The 19,796-nt window shown below is 40.4% G+C and overlaps 1 protein-coding gene across 4 annotated transcripts in view; it reads right to left on the reverse strand.

Moving 5' to 3' along the window:
- The window catches only part of TNRC6A (trinucleotide repeat containing adaptor 6A), a 99,980-nt gene extending 81,104 nt beyond the window's left edge, over positions 1–18,876 (reverse strand). For all 4 annotated transcript variants that reach the window (XM_082600666.1, XM_082600665.1, XM_082600664.1 and 1 more), the window contains exons 1-2: positions 18,728–18,876; positions 18,308–18,355 (exon numbers count right to left, since the gene is read on the reverse strand). In XM_082600666.1, coding sequence (XP_082456792.1) covers positions 18,308–18,355; positions 18,728–18,732 — 53 coding nt within the window. In that variant the 5' untranslated portion in view covers positions 18,733–18,876. The remainder of the gene's footprint in view (positions 1–18,307; positions 18,356–18,727) is intronic.
- Positions 18,877–19,796: the final 920 nt, after the last annotated feature.

Genomic DNA, 19,796 nt, shown 5'->3' on the forward strand with positions numbered 1-19,796 from the left:
GGAACTAAGATACTACGTGGGGTGGGGGAGGAGGGGAGGAAGGAAGGAAGGAAGGCAGACATAATCTAACCAGCCACCCCATGCTTCAGAATGTGTCTTACAGAAATAAAGCACTAGTACATAAGGCCACATGCGTATGAAGGTTCACTGCAAGGTTCACAAGGGCTGAAAAGCAGAAAAGTTGAATGTCCATCAATAAAGAAATGGCTTTATAATAGCATAGCATATTGTATTGAAAAAAAGTTGATCTGAAGGAATGTCCCTAACATTGTTAAATGAAAAAAAAAAGCAATTTGAAGAACTGTGAACAGTGTTAGCCCATATTTTTTTAAAGTTGTCTGTTTGTATATTTGTATAACTTTATACAAATTTAAGGAAATACCCTCCTGAACTAGGACATTACAGTAACCTCACAACTGAACCAACTGTTTAGGGAAATTGTTATGTTTTTTAAAAAGCATATCCCCATGGAAAATGTTATGGTAAACATGCATTATTTTTGTAAATTAGTACCAAAAAAATGTTTTTTAAAAACATCATGTCGGGGGCCTCCCTGGTGGCGCAGTGGTTGGGAGTCCGCCTGCCGATGCAGGGGATGCGGGTTCGTGCCCCGGTCTGGGAGGATCCCATATGCCGCGGAGCGGCTGGGCCCGTGAGCCATGGCCGCTGGGCCTGCGCGTCCGGAGCCTGTGCTCCGCAACGGGAGAGGCCACAACAGTGAGAGGCCCGCAAAAAGGAAAAAAAAAAAAAAAAAAAAAAAACATCATGTCGGGCTTCCTTGGTGGCGCAGTGGTTGAGAGTCCACCTGCCGATGCAGGGGACACGGGTTCATGCCCCGGTCCGGGAAGATCCCACATGCCGCGGAGCGGCTGGGCCCGCGAGCCATGGCCGCTGAGCCTGCGCATCCAGAGCCTGTGCTCCGCAACGCGAGAGGCCACAACAGTGAGAGACCCGCGTACCGCAAAAAAAAAAAAAAAAAAAATCATGTCTAGGATTTGCTTTTACTACTCCAGTCCCCACCCCATCTTCCCAAAAAAGGAAAAGAGAAAAATGAAACAAGATTGACAAAATGTTGACAATTGCTGAAACTGGGTAATAGGTACGTGAAAGTTCTTTATTCTGTTCTATTTTTGTGTATGTTTGAAATTTTCCATAATAAAAGACAAAAATGATCACAAGCCTCCACCCAAATGATTAAAGGCAACAAGGTGGGAGATTAGATGAAGCAGATAACCGTGTGAACCAAGTGTCTTGGGAACAGGAAGAGAATGAGTAAGACAAGTGTCCATAATGGCAGCAAGACAGACCTGGGATCTAGAAAGCCCATCCTGGAACTGCTCTTCCTGATGCTTGGTCAGTTTTCCCTATATTCCCAACACGAGTATCATTAAAAGCAATCTCTTCCAAAGGATACTCCTGTAAACTGCTGTTGGATATGGACTAGCAAGGACCTCTGGTGAACAACTTAAAAATATCTATTAATATTAAACTTTTAAATGTCACTATGTTTATGACCCATCAATTTCAATCTAAGCCTCTACAAAAGGAAAGGTACAAAAATAGATACTGCAAAATAATAGCCTAAAAGCCAATCAATAGGGAAAAATTAAACAAATCATAATGTACTCATACCATGAAATACTATGCATTAGTTAAAAAAAAAAGGAGAGGAGTTATAGATTTCCATGGTGTGCAGAAAGGAGTTATTAACACAGCAGGTTTGAGACTGTGATCCTAAGAAAGGACTGTAAGGTTGGCCACTGGCAGGTTGCAAGGAACTTGGATTTCAGGGAGGTTCCCACCAACCCCTAACTGATATGGGTAAGCTTAGTACAAACAGTACAGCTTTGCTGAAAACCTTTTTTTATGGCAGTTGGGAATTTTGGTACACGTTAGGCAGAGGGTACCTACATAACCAGCCCCTAAAAAAACCCCTAGGCACTGAATTTCTAATGAGCTTTCCTGGTAGACAGTTTACATATGTTATCATAATTTGATGCTAGAGAAATTAAGCACATCCTGTGTGACATCACAGGGACAGAAATCTTGGGAGCTTGCACCTACCTAGTTTCCTCTGGATTTTGTCCAAGGTGCCTTTTCTCTTTACAGATTTTGCTTTGTATACTTTCACTGTAATGATTCACAGCCATGAGTATGACTATATGCTGAATCCTGTGAGCCTTCCTAGTGAATCATCAAACCTGAGGGTGGTCTTGGGGAACCCCCCCAACAAATGTGGTCTTACAGAAAAGATCTCTAAGACACACTGCTGAGTTGAAAAAAGGTCAAGGTCCAGATCAGTATATCATTTGTTAAAAAAAACAAAAACAAAATCCCATTAAAAAAGGTACACATCCACAGGACAGCAAGGAAGCAGACCCTCAAGGTACCTGGATGATCTGACTCTCTGCATCCAAAATCATTTAATAATAACATACAAAATGTTTAATCAGTAAGAATATGCCTGGGGATTCCTAAAGTCAAGCAGTCTGCTGTGTACTGGGAGAACCCAAGTAGAATACATGGTTTTAAACTACAATTTTGTAGAAACAACAACTGAACACACCCACAATATGGAAACAAGAAATCATCTGGTAGAGGTCATAAGCAAGTTCAGGAAAATAAGACATGCATATGAGCTGTTACAGCTAAGCAAAGCTTCATGGAGCAGTAAGAAGTTGATCTGGGTCTTAAAGAGGAGGCAGGATTTCTAAAGAGAGATGGGCTTTTTCAAGCAAGGGAGCACAAAAGGGCATGGACACCAGCAAAGCATGGAGACCTGTTAGCATGGCAATTTCAGGGTCCAGTGTTGACTGGGATAGAACAGGGAGGAAAAGCACTGGGTAAAAGTAGGAAATAAATTTGCTCAATAGGGTGAGAAGACTGTTGCAGTAATCCAAGTAAAAGTGCTATGTCCTGAACCATGATGGTGGCAAGTGGAAATGAACAGCAAAGAATAAATCCAATATAATCACAAGAAATTGGAATAGTTGACAATATTAATAAGAATGACAAGAGAGAGACAGGTTAATGACAACTCCAGATTGTAGAAAGCAAAAATTTTTAAATGGAGGCTCTGCTGTTAGAAATGATTATAGAAAATAGGGGGCTACTTTCCATAGGGCCCAACTAGCCTATCAGTCACAACTTACCATAAACCAGCTCACCTTCACACAGAAACCAACTGTATGTTACAAGCTAGTTTTGAAAATAATTTCACATCTTCTGCCAAAAAATGTTGTTCACCTACTTTTTCCCTTACAATTTATTCTGTTTTCTCCCAGCCTTCCTGCTTCTCCTTTTCCTATCTGCTTCTCAGCCTCTTCTTTTTTCCTCCTTCTTGTCCTCCTATGCCTAAATTAATCACCAAAGCCAGTCTAGCACTACACAACAGGAAGTCACTGGTAACCCTCAAAGCTACAATTTCACCAGATAGTAAAGATGGAAACCAAACTGCTGCAAAAGAGGTTAAGCGTGATCAGATTTTCAAAAATTTAGCCATGATATGAAAAAAAAAAACAGGATAAAACTAAAGTTTTTTTTTTTTTTAATAAGGAAGACTAGTACTTATTTAGAAGTAGAAAAGGGGTTAAGGAACAAAGGTATCAGAGAGGGTGATAATAGATGGGGTAACACAAGAGAAGCTTGTTTACAGTCACAGGTAGTTTATACCTGCAAATGTTAAAGTAGTTAAATAAAATTGATACATCCATAAAATGGAATAACTATGCTGCTGTAAAACAGATAAGGCAGGCCTCCATATTCTGATATGAAAGGATCTGAAAGGTATATAGTTAACTGGGGAAAAAACTAAGGTTCAGTATACTATCTTTTGTGTTAAAAGTGGGGAAGAGATAGGAATATATATCCCCCATGTGCTTGTATTTGCATAAAGGAATTCTAGAAGCACACACATACAGAAACTAATAAAAATACCTATTTGTGATAGAAATATGTGGAGAAAAGAGGACAAAAGACAGGGTGGCAACAACACTGTGTATTTCTAGATAGCATTTGATTTTGAACCATAAAGCATAGGCAGGTAGTGAAGCATAGGCAGGTAGTGAAGCACAGACGGCAGTGAAGTCAGCATATCTTCCTCTTAAGAATGAAGAAAAAATAAGAAAACAGGATATGATGAGGTAGCAGTGAAGATACAGATGATACATAGTCTGGATCTCCTCAAAAAGTAGGAGGTTGAGCTTGAAGGGGGCTTCTACTGGCCTCATAAACTAAGCAATAAAATAATGCTAGTAAAGGATTACAACCCACTGAATAAATGAAGAATCCATGAATCCCTACTGATATGAATAAATGAATGAATGGATGAATTAACAGGGTAAAGGGACAGATCATACAGTAGAATGTCAACTAATGTAGCAAAAATAATGGACTTAGAAAATCACTATTTAGCAATCCATTGACTCAGGCAAGAATCTTGATGAGAAATAATATATTTACATAGTTTCGAAGTACTCCCAACAACATAATTATTAATTACAAAGAGAAAGTACTAACTTTACAGTGGTGAAACCTGACATATACCAAGTAGCTGGTATTCAACTTACCCAAGTAGTTTAAGTTACCATCGCCAATAATGAGATAAATGGACATGATGCACCTCCTTATATGAGGCAATAAGCAAAACAACATCAGTCCTGTGCTATTCCTGCCAAAAACACATAATGTAAATCTAATCAAGAGGAAACATCAGACAAATATAGATTGAGAGACATTCTACCAAATAACTAACCTGTACTCTTTAAAAAATATCAAGGTCTTCAAAAACAAAGACAGACTGAGAAACTGTTCCAGATTACAGGTGACTAAACAAACTTGAAAACTAAATGCAGCCTGTATCCTAGATTGAATCTCTGACCAGAAAGAAGTTGTTTTTTTTTTTAATTTGCTCTAAAAGGTATTACTGAGACAACTGGCAAAATTTGAGTAAGATCTGCAGATTTGCTATTAAGATTGTACTGAATAATACTTTTCCAATTTTGATAATGGCACTGTAGTTACTAAGAAAATGTCTTTGAATTTAGGAAATATTTATTTTATTTTTAAATTGAAATATAGTTGATTTACAATGTTTCAGGTGTCCAGCAGTGATTCAGTTTATACACAAACACACATTCTTTTTCAGATTCTTTTCCATTACAGGTTACCATAAGATATTGAATATAGCTCCCTATGCTATACAGCAGATCCTTGTTGTTTATTTTATATATAGTAGTGTGTATCTGCTAATCCCAAACCCCTAATTTATCCCTCCCTCCCCTCCCCTTCAGTAACCATAGGTTTGTTTTCTATGTCTGAGTCTGTTTGTTTTGTAAATGACTTGATGTGTATTATTTTTTTAGATTACATATATAAGCGATATATAATGTTTGTCTTTCTCTGACTTACTTCACTTAGTATGATAATCTATGTTTGCAGCAACATAGGTCCACCCATGTTGCTGCAAATGGCATTATTTCATTCTTTTTTTATGGCTGAGTATGTTAGGAAATAAATATTTAAGTTTTTAGGGGTAAAGGGACATCATGTCTCTAAGTTACTCTCAAATGGTTAGGAAAAAAACCAGTATGCATGTAAAAAGAGAATGAGAAAGCAAAGGTGGTTAAATATCACCATTTGAGGAACACAGATGGAGGCTATTCAGGAATTTTTTGTCTATCCTTGTAAAATTTCTCTCGGACTGAAATTATTTTCAAATAAAAATCACAGGTTGAGGATAGTGGTATTAGAATTTTAAAAGAACTGAAACCCCCCACCGTAGTAACAGGAGCACTGTACAGTTTACAAGGTGCTCTGAAGAGATCATCTATTTTGAACCCACAATGCCAAAACACAGAATTTATGTTATTCCCATTTGACACTAAGAGAAACCAAGGATTGGAAGCTCTAAGTGACCTGTACAGTATAAGACAATGGTAAAGGTTGACCCCAAATCTGGTTTGCTAAACTACTCTCCTAAATCTACTCCTCTTTTGAGGCTTAACAATTACTAGTTCCTTCATAATTCTTTCCAACTCATACAAAACTCACCCTTGACCTCTAATTAAACAATGCTCATTTTCTAATTATTTCAGATGTTAATCTCACTCTTCCAAATAGAACTAATTACTGTTCTGGGAACAAAAAGCAGTTCTACTTATATTAGTACTCCAGTTTAATACCAATTCCTTCTTCCCTGCTGTTACTAACACTCTAACCCCATCCACCACCAAACATGCACTCTTTTCACTTTCTTCTACCCACATTCTACTTCTTTAAGGACCAGTTTAAATCCAATCTATTCAAACAAGCATTTCCTGGGCAGCACAGCATGAGGTTAAGAGCTCTGGCTCTGATCCCAAAGAGATGTGGGCTTAAATCTCAACTCCACTACCGATTTGTGTAAGCAACTTGTTTAATTTCTCTAACGCCTCCGTCTCCTCCTTTATAAGAGGTCTTAGACTGTACCTCCCTCAGAGGGTTGTTGTGAAGATTAAATTAGGTAATGCAGAGGAAGTGCTTAAGAGATGCACATAAGTGTACACTAAACATTAACTACAAGAAACTAGGTACAAAATATGGCACTAAACTAACGTTAGGACACAAAAAAGATTGCGACCAAAGAAAGGAGAGCATACAGTAGAAAATGGAATTGACACACCTCTTAGAATGGCTGTCATCAAGAAGACAAGAGGTAACAAGTGTAACAAGTGTTGGCTAGGACATGGAGAAAAGGGAACCTTTGTGCACTGTTGGTGGGAATGTAAATTGGTGCAGCCACTATGGAAAACAGTATGGAGGTTCCTTAAAAAACTAAAAATACAACTGTTAATGGCCCAGCAATCCCACTTCTGGGAATATATCCAAGAGAAATGAAAACAGGATATCAAAAAGGTATCTGCACTCCCATGTTTATTGCAGCATTATTCACAAGATATAGAAACAACCTAAGTGTCCATCAATGAATGAAGAAGGTGTTGTATACACATACAAAGGAATAATATTCAGCCTCGAGAAAGAAGAAAATTCTGCCATTTGCAACAACATGAACGAACCTTAAGGGCATTATGCTGAGTAAAATAAGTCAGACAGAGAAGGACAAATACTATATGATTATCACTTATATGTGGACTCTAAAAAACCTGAACTTGCAGTTACCAGGGGCTGGGGGATAGGAGAATTGAGGAGATGTTGTTAAACAGTACAAACCTGCAACTCCTGAAACTAAGGGGAATAAGTTCTGGAAATCTAATATACAGAATAGTGATTATAGTCAACAATACTATGTTATATGCTTCAAAGTTGCTCAGAGACTGGATTTTAAATGTTTTCACCACAAAAAAGAAATGATAATTATGTGACATGATAGAGGTGTTAGCTAATGCTTCAGTGGTAATCATATTGTAATACTGTAGACCCTTGAACAATGCAGGGGTTAGAGGCACTAACCACATGCAGTCAAAAATCTGCATATAACTTTACAGTTGGCCCTCCAAACCCACAGTTCCACATCTAACGATTCAACCAACCACAGATCATGTAGTACTGTAATATGTATTTAGTGGGGAAAAAAAAATCTACATATAAAAATCCACACAGTTCAAACCCATGTTGTTCAAGGGTAAACATGCATATAAATATTTCAAATCAGCAAGCTGTACACCTTAAACTTGCACAAAGTCAGATGTCAATTATATCTCAATAAAACACACACACATACACAGGCAATGCACTCACTGCTGGGGGGAAAAAGAAAATGGAATTGATTTTGTTAATCATACCTTAATAAAGTGGGAAAAAATTAAAAAGAAAAAATGGAACTGGATATATAAAAACAATTATTAATGCACAATGCAGAATGAGGTAGATGCCAAACCAAACAGCTCAAGACCCCAGATTCTAGATTCCAAACCAGACCATACCCAGTACCAAAAGACAAAGACATCACAAGAAAGGAAAACTACAGATCAATAACCCTTGTGACCACAGACTCAAAAATCCTTAACAGAAGACTAATAAATCGAATCTAGCAACATATAATAAGGACTATATATATACCTTGCCCAAGAGGGATTTATCCCAGGAATGCAAAGTTGGTTTAACATATGAAAATCAATGTAATACAACATTAACAGAACAAAGGATAAACCAACGTGACCTCAACAGACACAGAAAAAGCATTTGACAAAATCCAACACCCTTTCATGACAAGACAAAAACATTCAAACTAGGAATAGAAGGAAACTTCCTTAATTTGATAAAGGCCATCTACAGAAAGCCCACAGTTCACATTATACTTAATGGTTAAGACTGAATGCTCTTCCTCTAAGATTAGAAACAAGACAAGGATGTTCACTCTTGCCATTCCTATTCAACATTTTACTATAGGTTCTAGTCAGGAAAATTAGGCAAGAAAAAGAAACAAAAGGCACCAAGATTGGAAAGGAAATTATAAAACTTATCTTTATTCACAGTTAATATGGTCCTATATATAGAAGTCCTAAGGAACACACACACACACACACACACACACACACACACACACACACAACGGGTTCAGCACAGCTGCAGGATACAGGATCAACATACAAAAATCAATTGGCTAATGTGCTAAAACATGTATGAACCTTGAGAATATTATGCTAAGTGAAATAAGCCAGTCACAAAAGGACAAATATTAGGAGTGGTTCTAGGAACTACTCAAGAGGTTCCTATAACAGTCAAATTCATAGAGACAGAAATTAGAATGGTGGTTCCCAAGGGTAAAGGGGAGGAGAGAATGGGGAGTTACTGTTTAATAGGTACAGAGTCTCAGTTTTGCAAGATGAAAAGAGTCACTGGTAGTGAGTTGCACAACATTGTGAATGTGCTTAATTTCACTGAAATGTACACTCAAAAATGGTTAAGACAGCAAGTTGGCCATACCAAAATTTTAAATTTTTGTGCTTCAAAGGACATCAAGAAAGTGAAAAGGCAACCCGCAGAATAGGAGAAAATATTTGTAAATCATGTATCTAATAAAGGACTTGTATCTAGAACATATAAAGAGCTCTTACAACTGAACAATAAAAATATAACCAAATGTAAAATGGGCAGAGGATGTGAATAGACATTTCTCCAAATCAAATACACAAATGGCCAGTAAGCACGTGAAAGGACGCTCAGCATTATCAGTCATTAGGGAAATGCAAATCAAAACCACAATAAGATACCACTTCACACCCACTAAAATGACTATAATCAAAAAGAACAATAGCAAGTGTGGGTGAGGATGTGGAGAAAATGGAATACTCATACACCGCTGGTGGAATTGTAAAATGGGTGCAGCTGCTTTGGAAATAGTTTGGCAGCTCCTCAAAAAGTTAAACACAGAATTACCATATGCCCAGCAATTCCACCCCAAAGTACATACCCAAGAGAACTGAAAATGTACGTCCACACAAACACGTGCACACGAATGTTCACAGTATCACTATTCATAATAGCCCAAAAGTGAAAGCAACCTTAATGCCCATCAACTGATGAATGGATAAACAAAATGTGGTACAGCTACACAATGGAATATTTTTGGCCCATAAAAAGAATTAAGTACGTGCTACAACATGTATGAACTGTGAAAACATGCTAAGTGAAACAAGCAAGACAAAAGGCCACATATTATATGATTCTGTTTATATGAAATGTCCAGAATAGGCAAATCCATGCAGAGTATAGATTAGTGGTTGCCAGGGGATGGAGTGATGGGGAGTGATTGCTAACAGGTATGGGTTTTTTTTGGGGGGGGGGGGATAAAAAAAATGTTCTGGAATTAGGTAGTTGTGATGATTGCACAATTCTGTAAATATACTAAACCACTGAATCATGTACTTTAAAAGAGTGAACTTTATGGTATGTGAATTTAATCTCAATAAAGCTGTTAGAAAAAAAAACTGAGGGAGAAATTGAAGGAGACATTCAGAGAAGGAGGAACTGAGGACAGGGCAAAAGGTAGAAGGGATAAAGCTAAACAGATAAGCTCAGCACAGACAAGAGTTTGGGCTTCAATTCCAGAGTCACTAGGAAGGCAGCAGAGGTTTCTAAGAAATAGTGAGCGACAGGCTCAGAACTGTGGCTTGAGCATGATTAACTTGCAGCAGTGTAGAGAATGCACATTTTCTGTCCCTTTCTATTTTTACATGGTTAAGATTCTCACTTATATGCCTCACATCACCTAGGGATTCACAAGAAGAATATTAAGTAAAACATATTTCTCTGACAGCCTTTGTATGGTCAATTATCAAAGTAATGCTTAAAAATACATTTTAAATTAGTGCATATTTCACACCACACAGCACTATTTCCTTGTGTTTTAGGGGGATACTCCAAAAGAATAAGAGTAAGAAGGGACCCAAGTCAACAAAACACAGATGTCAAAATTATAAAAACATTCAATATCACTGCAACAAGCTGTTCAATAAATGCTGGCTGACTCAAAACCACTAGTAAGAATAGCAAAACAAGTGACTTGGTTTAATCTTGTTTGTTATTATACAAATCCAATCAATTGCTGTTTGCAGAAAATATCTTGTAAGGTTCAAAGTATAAAATTCCAAGTTTCAATCTGTTTTGAACATTCCATCTGAAACGGGAAGTCAGCTGAGTCATGGTCACACAACATACTACTGCCTAAAATTCAAAATGCTTTTCCCTAGTTACAAGAGTAGAAATGCTAGGATTTCTGCTTCATAACCAGCTCACACAGAGTATGCAATTCATTTTAAAAGTAAGACCACCTTAATATGACATTTAAACTATACAGTTGGCCCTCCATATCCCGGGTTCCAAATCCACAGATTCAATCAACCAAGGATCAAAAAAAATTCCAGAAAGTTCCAAAAAGCATAACCTGAATTTGCCATACACGGGCAACTGTTCACATAACATTTACCTTGTATTTACAACTATTTACATAGTATTTACATTGTTATCAGTTATTATAAGTAAACTAAAGATGATTTAAAGTACACAGGAGAGGGCTTCCCCGGTGGCGCAGTGGTTGGGAGTCTGCCTGCCAATGCAGGGGACGCGGGTTCGCGCCCTGGTCTGGGAAAATCCCACATGCCGCGGAGCGGCTGGGCCCGTGAGCCACAATTACTGAGCCTGCGCGTCTGGAGCCTGTGCTCTGCAACAAGAGAGGCTGCGATAGTGAGAGGCCCGCGCACCGCGATGAAGAGTGGCCCCCGCTTGCCGCAACTAGAGAAAGCCCTCGCACAGAAACAAAGACCCAACACAGCCATAAATAAATTAATTAATTAAATAAAAATAAATAAATAAATAAAGTACACAGGAGAATGTGTACAGGTTATATGCAAATACTATACCACTTTATATAAGGGATTCGAGCATCCTTGGATTTTGCTATGGGCTGGGGTGTGGGTTCTGGAACCAATCCCCCTCAGATACTGAGGGACAACTGTATTTTCATGTTGTTGGTCTTTTGGGTTTGTTTTTTTTTGAGAAACCATGCCTTAGTTGAATGTTACTTTCTCTCTTTTAAATCTTAAAATTTCCCTTTTACTGACATTATTCAGCTCCTCTAACATCCCCCCTATAACACAATGTTTCTTAATATTTGCAGAGCCATGAGCCTTTGAAATCTGATAAATGCTGAGGATCATCTTTTTTTTTTTAAAAAAAAAGCACACATTCAGTTTTTCAAACTACCTCATACCACCTGTGGTCCCTCTGTGGAATCCAGGATGAGAAACCCTGTTCTGGTGGCACAATGCCACTCTAACTTCATTGGGGTATTCTTTTGAAGAATGCATATCACAAGCCCAGTCCTATGTTTCATTTTCTTACCAGGGTTCAGTTTACTACTGGTGAAAGCCAAAAACACGCAACTTTTATGTCTAACAATAGAAGAGCTACCTTCAGAATAACCCTTCAAAAAACCTGCAATCATTATAGTTGGCCAATTTAAAAAAGACTTGTAATTATTGTAACCTCAACTATTTAAAATTATACCTCAGTTTCAACTAATTGTTTGACATATCCTAAAATGAAAGAAACACTGAGCTAGTGTAAAGGTAAAAGTACTGGGTAAACTTTTAGCTAATTTCCTTCAAAGGGGTCAGGGAGAGAGCCTGATGTGATGCACTGAGAACAAACACATCACCTATGTGATATTCCTGCCAAAAAGGTTCAACCTGAATCTAATCATACAGAAACAACCAGACAAATCCAAACTGAAGCCTGCAAAAACAACTAGACTGGACTATTCCAAAATGTCCATGTCATGAAAGGGGAAGAAATGCATAACGAACTGCTCCTGATGGAAGGAAATTACAGATGACTAAATGCAACCCTGGATTAAGGAACTGAGAGAAAAGAACAAACTACATTTTAAAAGATACTATTAGGGGTTTTCCTGGTGGCGCAGTGGTTAAGAATCCGCCTGCCAATGCAGTGGACACGGGTTCGATCCCTGGTCCAGGAAGATCCCACATGCTGCAGAGCAACTGAGCCCGTGTACCACAACTACTGAAGCCCGCGCACCTAGAGCCTGTGCTCCGCAACAAGAGAAGCCACCGTGATGAGAAGCCCGTGCTACGCAATGAAGAGTAGCCCCGCCTCGCCGCAACTAAAGAAAGCCTGCGCGCAACAACCAAGACCCAACGCAGCCAAAAATAAAATAAATTTAAAAAAATTAAATAGCTACCCGACCCCCCAAAAAAAATGTCCAAAAAAAAGACATTAGGACAACTGGGGAAATTTGAATATGGACCAAATAGTACTGTAACAAAGTTAAACTTCCCCGACTGTGATAATTTGATTGCTGTTATGTAGAATGCCCTTGTTCTTGGGAGATACATGTTGTCTTATTTAGGGGTGAGAGAGCATGATAAAACAAATTTGGCAAAATATTAGTAACTGGTAAACCTAGGTGGAGATACAGGTGTTCACTGCACTATTCTTGGTACTTAGCAGAAGATTAGAATGATTTTTAAAATTTTTTAAATGAGAGGACATTTTCTCGATTCTGAGTGAGAGACGTCGTAAGTCAATCTGACAAGAATATATACAGCCATATCTATTTTAGTCTTTCCAATTATGGGCAATACTTCTGAGGTTGTCATAAAACAGAACTGTAAAGGACTGTATTTTATACTTGCACACTTACTTCAGATGCCAAAACTCACAAGAGTTACAGAATGGTACTCAGATTTTTTAATGATGTTTATATTTAAAATTTCCAGAGGGTTGTTACACATTTTAAAATTAGGCTTACAGGGCCTCCCTGGTGGCGCAGTGGTTGAGAGTCCGCCTGCCGATGCAGGGGATGCGGGTTCGTGCCCCGGTCTGGGAGGATCCCATATGCCGCGGAGCGGCTGGGCCCGTGAGCCATGGCCGCTGGGCCTGCGCATCCGGAGCCTGTGCTCCGCAACGGGGGAGGCCACAACAGTGAGAGGCCCGCATACCGCAAAAAAGAAAAAAAAAAAAAAAAAATTAGGCTTACAGTTTGTGATTCATTTATTCTACCAATTGATATACCACATAGCTGCCAAATAAAGCTAGAAAGAAACCTACTAATATGAAATTGCTGGCCTACAAACTACATCACAGGAAAGCAACAGAAAAGCTTAACAAAATCAGAAGATGATTTTTTTTTTTTTCCAGATAAAGTTTGGTGAATTCCAAGAGCAGGGTCCACCTTATCTAGGAAGACCTAATGCTCTGGTTTACTCCTGCTGTCCCTAGTCTTTTCTTATTTAGTATGTCCCAAGTAAAGGTGTCTCAGATAAAAACGTTCCAGTTTAGATGCTACTTTATATGGTATGTAGCATCTTTAACGACTTCTCTTAAATGATGACATTTAATGGTTGGTTTAGGGAGAAAAAAATCAGCATAACATGAAGCATGTAGTTCTACTTTAGACAAAACACCCGACATTATAGTAAATTAGTAAAATGGTCACGAAATATATTCAGGGAATTGTTCTCACATTTTCAGAAAGAAAGGAGAAACCACAGTTATCTTTCTTCTATTGTGCAATATAAAATACTGCCTAGCTGTAAGAACCCTACAGTGAGAGTCAAAAGGCCTGTTTGAATCCCAGCTCTGTCACTTGTTAGGGACTATAACCTTGACCATAGCTTCCTCATCTGTAAAATGAAGGGATCAGAATATTGGCTGGGATCATGGTCCAGACCTAAATATTCAATGATTCTATCACACTGGATATATATATATATATATTTTTTTTAAGATAGATAAGTTGAGTTACAAGAGATTTTTTACAACTATAAACTGTAACTTACCATCTTCTCTCTCCAAACTCCTATTTCTGTTCTCACATCTATTCTGTTCAGAGGCTGGGTCAATCTCCCATTCAGCCAAGATAGAGACCCTGTGTATTTACTCCTCTCACAACTAATCACAGACTAAGTAGCTGTCAAACCCCATATTCCACATCTTTAGTATCTCACACTCTCCCCTCTTTTCTGCTACCATTTTAATTCAGGTCTTCATCACACCTCTTGCCCAGATCACTAGTTATCATTTTTCTATCCTATCACCACCCCACCTAAAAGCACCTAGTAGCTTCCCACAATGTAAGATTTATGCAGAAAGTCCTCAACCTGATATTCAAGAAACTCTACACCTGCCCCCACCCTTATATGTCAATCCAACTGAACTACTTACTGCTATTTCAAATTTCCCTATACTTTCTGGATTTTGTGCCTTCATTTCTGCTGTTGTTCCTACATTGCCTTTTTCTCTGCCTTTAAAAACTGATTCCATTCTTTAAAATTTAGTTCCAATGGCGATCTCACAGATCTAGACATTATAGCTCTCTTGTGAATGCCCAGGATACCGACAAAAAGTGACAATTTCAATGGCCAACAGTAAATTAAGATAGTTTATCTCGTGTGAGCAACTAAACTTAGCTATTGTGCCAATTTTGTTTAACTGGCACGGGCTACCTGGCATGTTGTCTTGAGGGTTTGCAGTTTAGCAGAGGGAAAGGAGAATGGCAATATAACTTTGTCATTCATTCAGAGACTAGAGTTTCCAAACAGGGGGTCTATACAATGGGAATTTGGAGTTCCGTGGTATTAAAAGATATTTAACATTTAAAGATTTAACGTTAAAAATCCAAATGTTTGGGCTTCCCTGGTGGCGCAGTGGTTGACAGTCCGCCTGCCAATGCAGGGGACGCGGGTTCGTGCCCCGGTCCTGGAGGATCCCACATGCCGTGGAGCAGCTGGGCCCATGAGCCATGGCCGCTGAGCCTGTGCGTCTGGAGCCTGTGCTCCGCAGCAGGAGAGGCCACAACAGTGAGAGGCCCGCATACCGGGGGAAAAAAAAAAAAATCCAAATGTTTGGTTATCTTCGTGAAACATTAAGACCTACAACAGTGTGGGTGACTTTGCCCTCCAGGGGACCTCTGGCGGTATCTGAAGACATTTTTGATTGTCACATCTGAGTATTTCTGGTAGATGCTGCTGAACATCCCACAATGCACAGGCCAGAATTCACAATAATAAATGATCTGGTCAAAATGTCAACAGTGCCCAGGGTGGGATATTCTGATCTAGAAGTGTTGCTTGTATGTGTGGGTTGTGCCTCCCCAAAGATTTTTAAAAATTTTTCAAGGTGAAGAACCACGCCTCTTGTGAAGCAACACAATAAAGTGCAAAGCATACCAGTGGTGTGGCCTCCTGAAAGCTACTTAACCTCTTTGTGCATCAAAGTCTTCACCTATAAAACAGGAACAGTAAAAATACCTACCTCACAGTGTTCCAGGATCAGATAAGTCAATATAAGACCTTCAAAAAAGTGTGCCAGGCAGACAGAAAAAACATTCAATAAATTCAGCTCGGGGCTTCCCTGGTGGCGCAGTGGTTGAGAGTCTGCCTGCCAATGCAGGGGACACGGGTTTGAGCCCTGGTCGGGGAGGATCCCACGTGCCGCAGAGCGGCTAGGCCCGTGGGCCACAACTATTGAGCCTGCGCATCTGGAGCCCATGCTCCACAACAAGAGAGGCCACGATGGTGAGAGGCCCGCGCACCGTGATGAAGAGTGGCCCCCGCTTGCCACAGCTGGAGAAGGCCCTCACACAGAAACGAAGACTCAACACAGCCAAAATAAAGAAATAAATTAATAAACTCCTACCCCCAACATCTTCTTTAAAAAAATAATAATAATAAATAAATAAATAAATAAATTCAGCTACTTCCATTCTTCCCTTCCCTAGTGCCTAGTCTTCCATTTGGAACATATAAGATGCTCAAGAAATGTTTACTGAATGAATATAGGATAATGCCTTCCTGGGGAGAGCACAAATGGGTAAAGACATACTCTCCTTATTTGTGAAAAAGGAAGCACAGAGCTAAGGATGGAGTTGAAAGGAAGCATTTACCCACCTAATCATCTCTCTCCCTCCTCAGGAAACTTTTAACCTTTAGGAAATGTTACCCTCTCACAGGGTCCTTAGTACACAGTGCCCTGTTGTTTTTCCTTTTCATTCTTTCTGACCAACTGAAGAGCCTTAAGTATATGAATGGAATGGTATCTTCTTTTGACTCTTACATCATCTACCTTGTATTAGTTATTTATGTACCCATGACAGTCCTCCTCCTAGACTGCACATGCTCTCCGTGGCCAGGGACAACACTTGACTCCTTTTTATAAAACCCTAGGGACCTAACAGACCTTAGCAACTAGCTGGCCCAAGCCTCTTGTTTTATAGATTAGGAACAGAGAGGCTAAGTGATTTGCCAAGAGTCAAGGTCATACTGTAAGTGCCAAAGCTGGGATTCAGACCCTGATACATAGCTGATACAGAGACTCCAAGTTCTATCCAACTGTAATAGCATGTAAAAATTATACCTGTGGTAGAGACAATTTTTAATTTATAGTCCCAGAAAACCTCCATAGGAATTACACTGATATAGTTACCTGACAAAGCAAAAACAGAAAGAGAAACAGACTGATACCTCCAAGCTCCTTTCTGAAATTACACCTTAAAAATTCAACCTGTTTTATTTAACGGTTTCATATCTTAACATTTCTTTAATAGCTTTTGACAAAACTTATTTAAATATCCAACAGTTATTTAGTCAGTGACATCGGGTTTAATTTCCTTTAAATGATCCTGTAATTATTTTGAATAACAGAAAATCTCTTATTTGGTAAGACGATGACGTCCATCCTTCACCGACTGAACAGATTCTTTAATGATCACTTTAACAAATTAATACCTATAAAACTCAAAAGACTAGCAGTTTGAAATGATTCTATATGCTGAAAAATATTCACATGATTTGAACTGTGAATGTTAATTAAGAACCTCAACACAAACATAAAGCTTACAATCACCAAGCACAAACTACACTAAGACCTGAGACAGAGAAATTTTATTTTATTCTGTTCAAGTGAAAGAAAGCTGCTCACTGATTAGGTTAATCTAGAAGTTTCTCTGAGTGTCCCAATACGATGCAAAAGAAAACGGCGAATAAGAAAAGACTGTAAGACAGAAAATGAATGTGAAAAAGAGTTAAATACGGCGCAATGCCCTGATGCTTAAGCAATTACAGCTCAATAAAGCTCAACATTTCCATAAAGCCATCGTTTAAAAAAACCAAAAAACCCCTTTGTGGTGATGATTTAAATTACCAGGGCAAAAGCACTCAGGTCCAAGAGGAATGAGAACCACTTACTGGGAAGAGATTTTTAATTATTTTACCAGCTGATAAAAAGAGCACACACCGAACGCAGATATAAATATATTTTCAAAAGAAAACAAAACGCAGTTTATGCTTGGTAAAGTTCAAGGGCAAAACTGCTTCCAGTGCAACAGAATCCGCCTGACTGCAATGTGTTGAAAAAAAAAATGCGAACACATAGGATCTTTTTATAAAGGCAACAATTTGAGTTACAAAGTAATAACGGGGAAGCCAAAACAGTTTGACAGCCCGCCATAAGGGCCGCCTCAATCATGAGTCACACAATGCCTGCAACCATTTACAATAGTAATTAATGCACAAGTCCCCTAATTAAATTCTAAAAGGGTGAGAATGCTTTAACTAAGTTTACAAGAATTGCTTTTCGCTGTTCCCCCCCCCCCAAAGAAAGGAACACACGCGTAATTACGCATCTCCCCGCAATCCCTCCATCCAGTATTCCCTCCGGCCTCTTCTCCGTGTCTGCTCCCTGCGTGCGAAAGAAAATGACACCGGGTAACTTCTAAACCCAGCAAGGGCGAGCCAGAGTGGAAATACAAGATTAATAGGTCGAGAGGCGGTAAGCTCGCCCATCTTACCTGCTAAGATTTCTTTCTACGTCTTTGGTAGCTTTAGCTTCCAATTCTCTGGAACAGAAAAGAAAAAGGGAGAGAGAGAGAGAGATGCGCATGAAAACGGAGCTGCTGCGGCAGAGGCTCGCGCCGGGGCCGGATGGGGAGGGGGAGGGGAGCCCAGGGGGGGCTCACAAAGCTGCGGGCTGCAACCCCGACTGCGGTCAGGCGGCGCGGGCGAGCTGCAGCCCCCGGCCTGGCCCCAGCCGTGCAGCGCGGCCCCTCCGGGCCTCCCGTCCGGCCTCCGCAGCAGCGCAGCCGGTTTCCCTCACGCCGAGGCCCGAGGTCTCGGGGACGCCCGGCGCCGCCGCTGCAGCCCGCAGTTGCGGGCCCTGCGGCAGCGCCCGAGGCTCCTCCCGCCCGAAGGGAGGCCTCCGCCCCACTCACCTCATGTGTGTAAAGTGCACGAGCAAGTGGGGCGCGGCGAGTGAGGCTCGCGAGCCTCAAGCCCTCCGTAGCGCCGCGGGGAGAAGCCCGAGCCGCTGCACCAGCGCCATTTTCTACACCGACCCGCTGCCGCCGCCGCCGCCGCCACCACCGCCGCCGCTGCAGGCCCCAAACCGGAAATGAATGCCCCACTCGGCAACCCCTTCCGGGGGTGCCGCGGCCACCGGCCTCAAGATGGAGGCCGTAGCAACTAGAGCTGCAGACGGGGTAGGCCCTTGGCAACCGCCCCGGCGCGGCGCGGCCGCCGGCTGGACCTCCCTGGGGGGATGGGGGTGGGTCACAGCCTCCGAGGCGCCCAGCACAGCGGCAGGGGCCCCGCCGAACTCCGAGCCCAGCGTTTCTTGGCACGGCCGCCTCGGATTCTGACTTGAGTCCCTCTCCTCCTTCTTTGCTGCGACACAAGTTTCCTTCCCTGCTGCCCGGCCCCTCCCCCACCAAAACACAGCAGAAAAAAAAAAAAATCGCCTAAACCGCAAAATCTACCCCAGCCGCAGCATGATGATTCCGCGCTGCTTTTGAAATCTGCCACTTCTAATTATTTTTGACCTTGGGCCAATTATTTAACCTCTCTGCTTCTCTGTTTCCTCCTCAGATAAGAATGCATACCTGAGGATGACAGTGAGGTTTAAAAGCGATTTTTATCCTTCGAATTTTGCAGACCATTTGACTGAGCAATTCCACTTGCATGAACTTCTGTTCAAAAAATCCTAGAAAGCTACAGATAATGTCACCATCGTGATATTAAGTCCTGCGTTGATGGTGGTGAAAAGTTGTGAACGGCCAAAATGTCCAACATTACGACGTGGCTTTAAAAACTGAACTCCTGTAAATAGTGCTGCAATGAACTTTGTGGTAAATGTCTCTTTTTGAATTATGGTTTTCTCAGGGTATATGCCTAGTAGTGGGATTGCTGGGTCATATGATAGTTCTATTTTTAGTTTTTTAAGGAACCTCCATAGTGTTCTCCATAGTGGTTGTTCATTGCAGTTTACAATAGCCAGGACATGGA

The sequence above is a fragment of the Mesoplodon mirus genome (assembly GCF_964341445.2).
Source record: "Mesoplodon mirus genome assembly, chromosome: 15".
NCBI classification, from domain to species: domain Eukaryota; kingdom Metazoa; phylum Chordata; class Mammalia; order Artiodactyla; family Ziphiidae; genus Mesoplodon; species Mesoplodon mirus.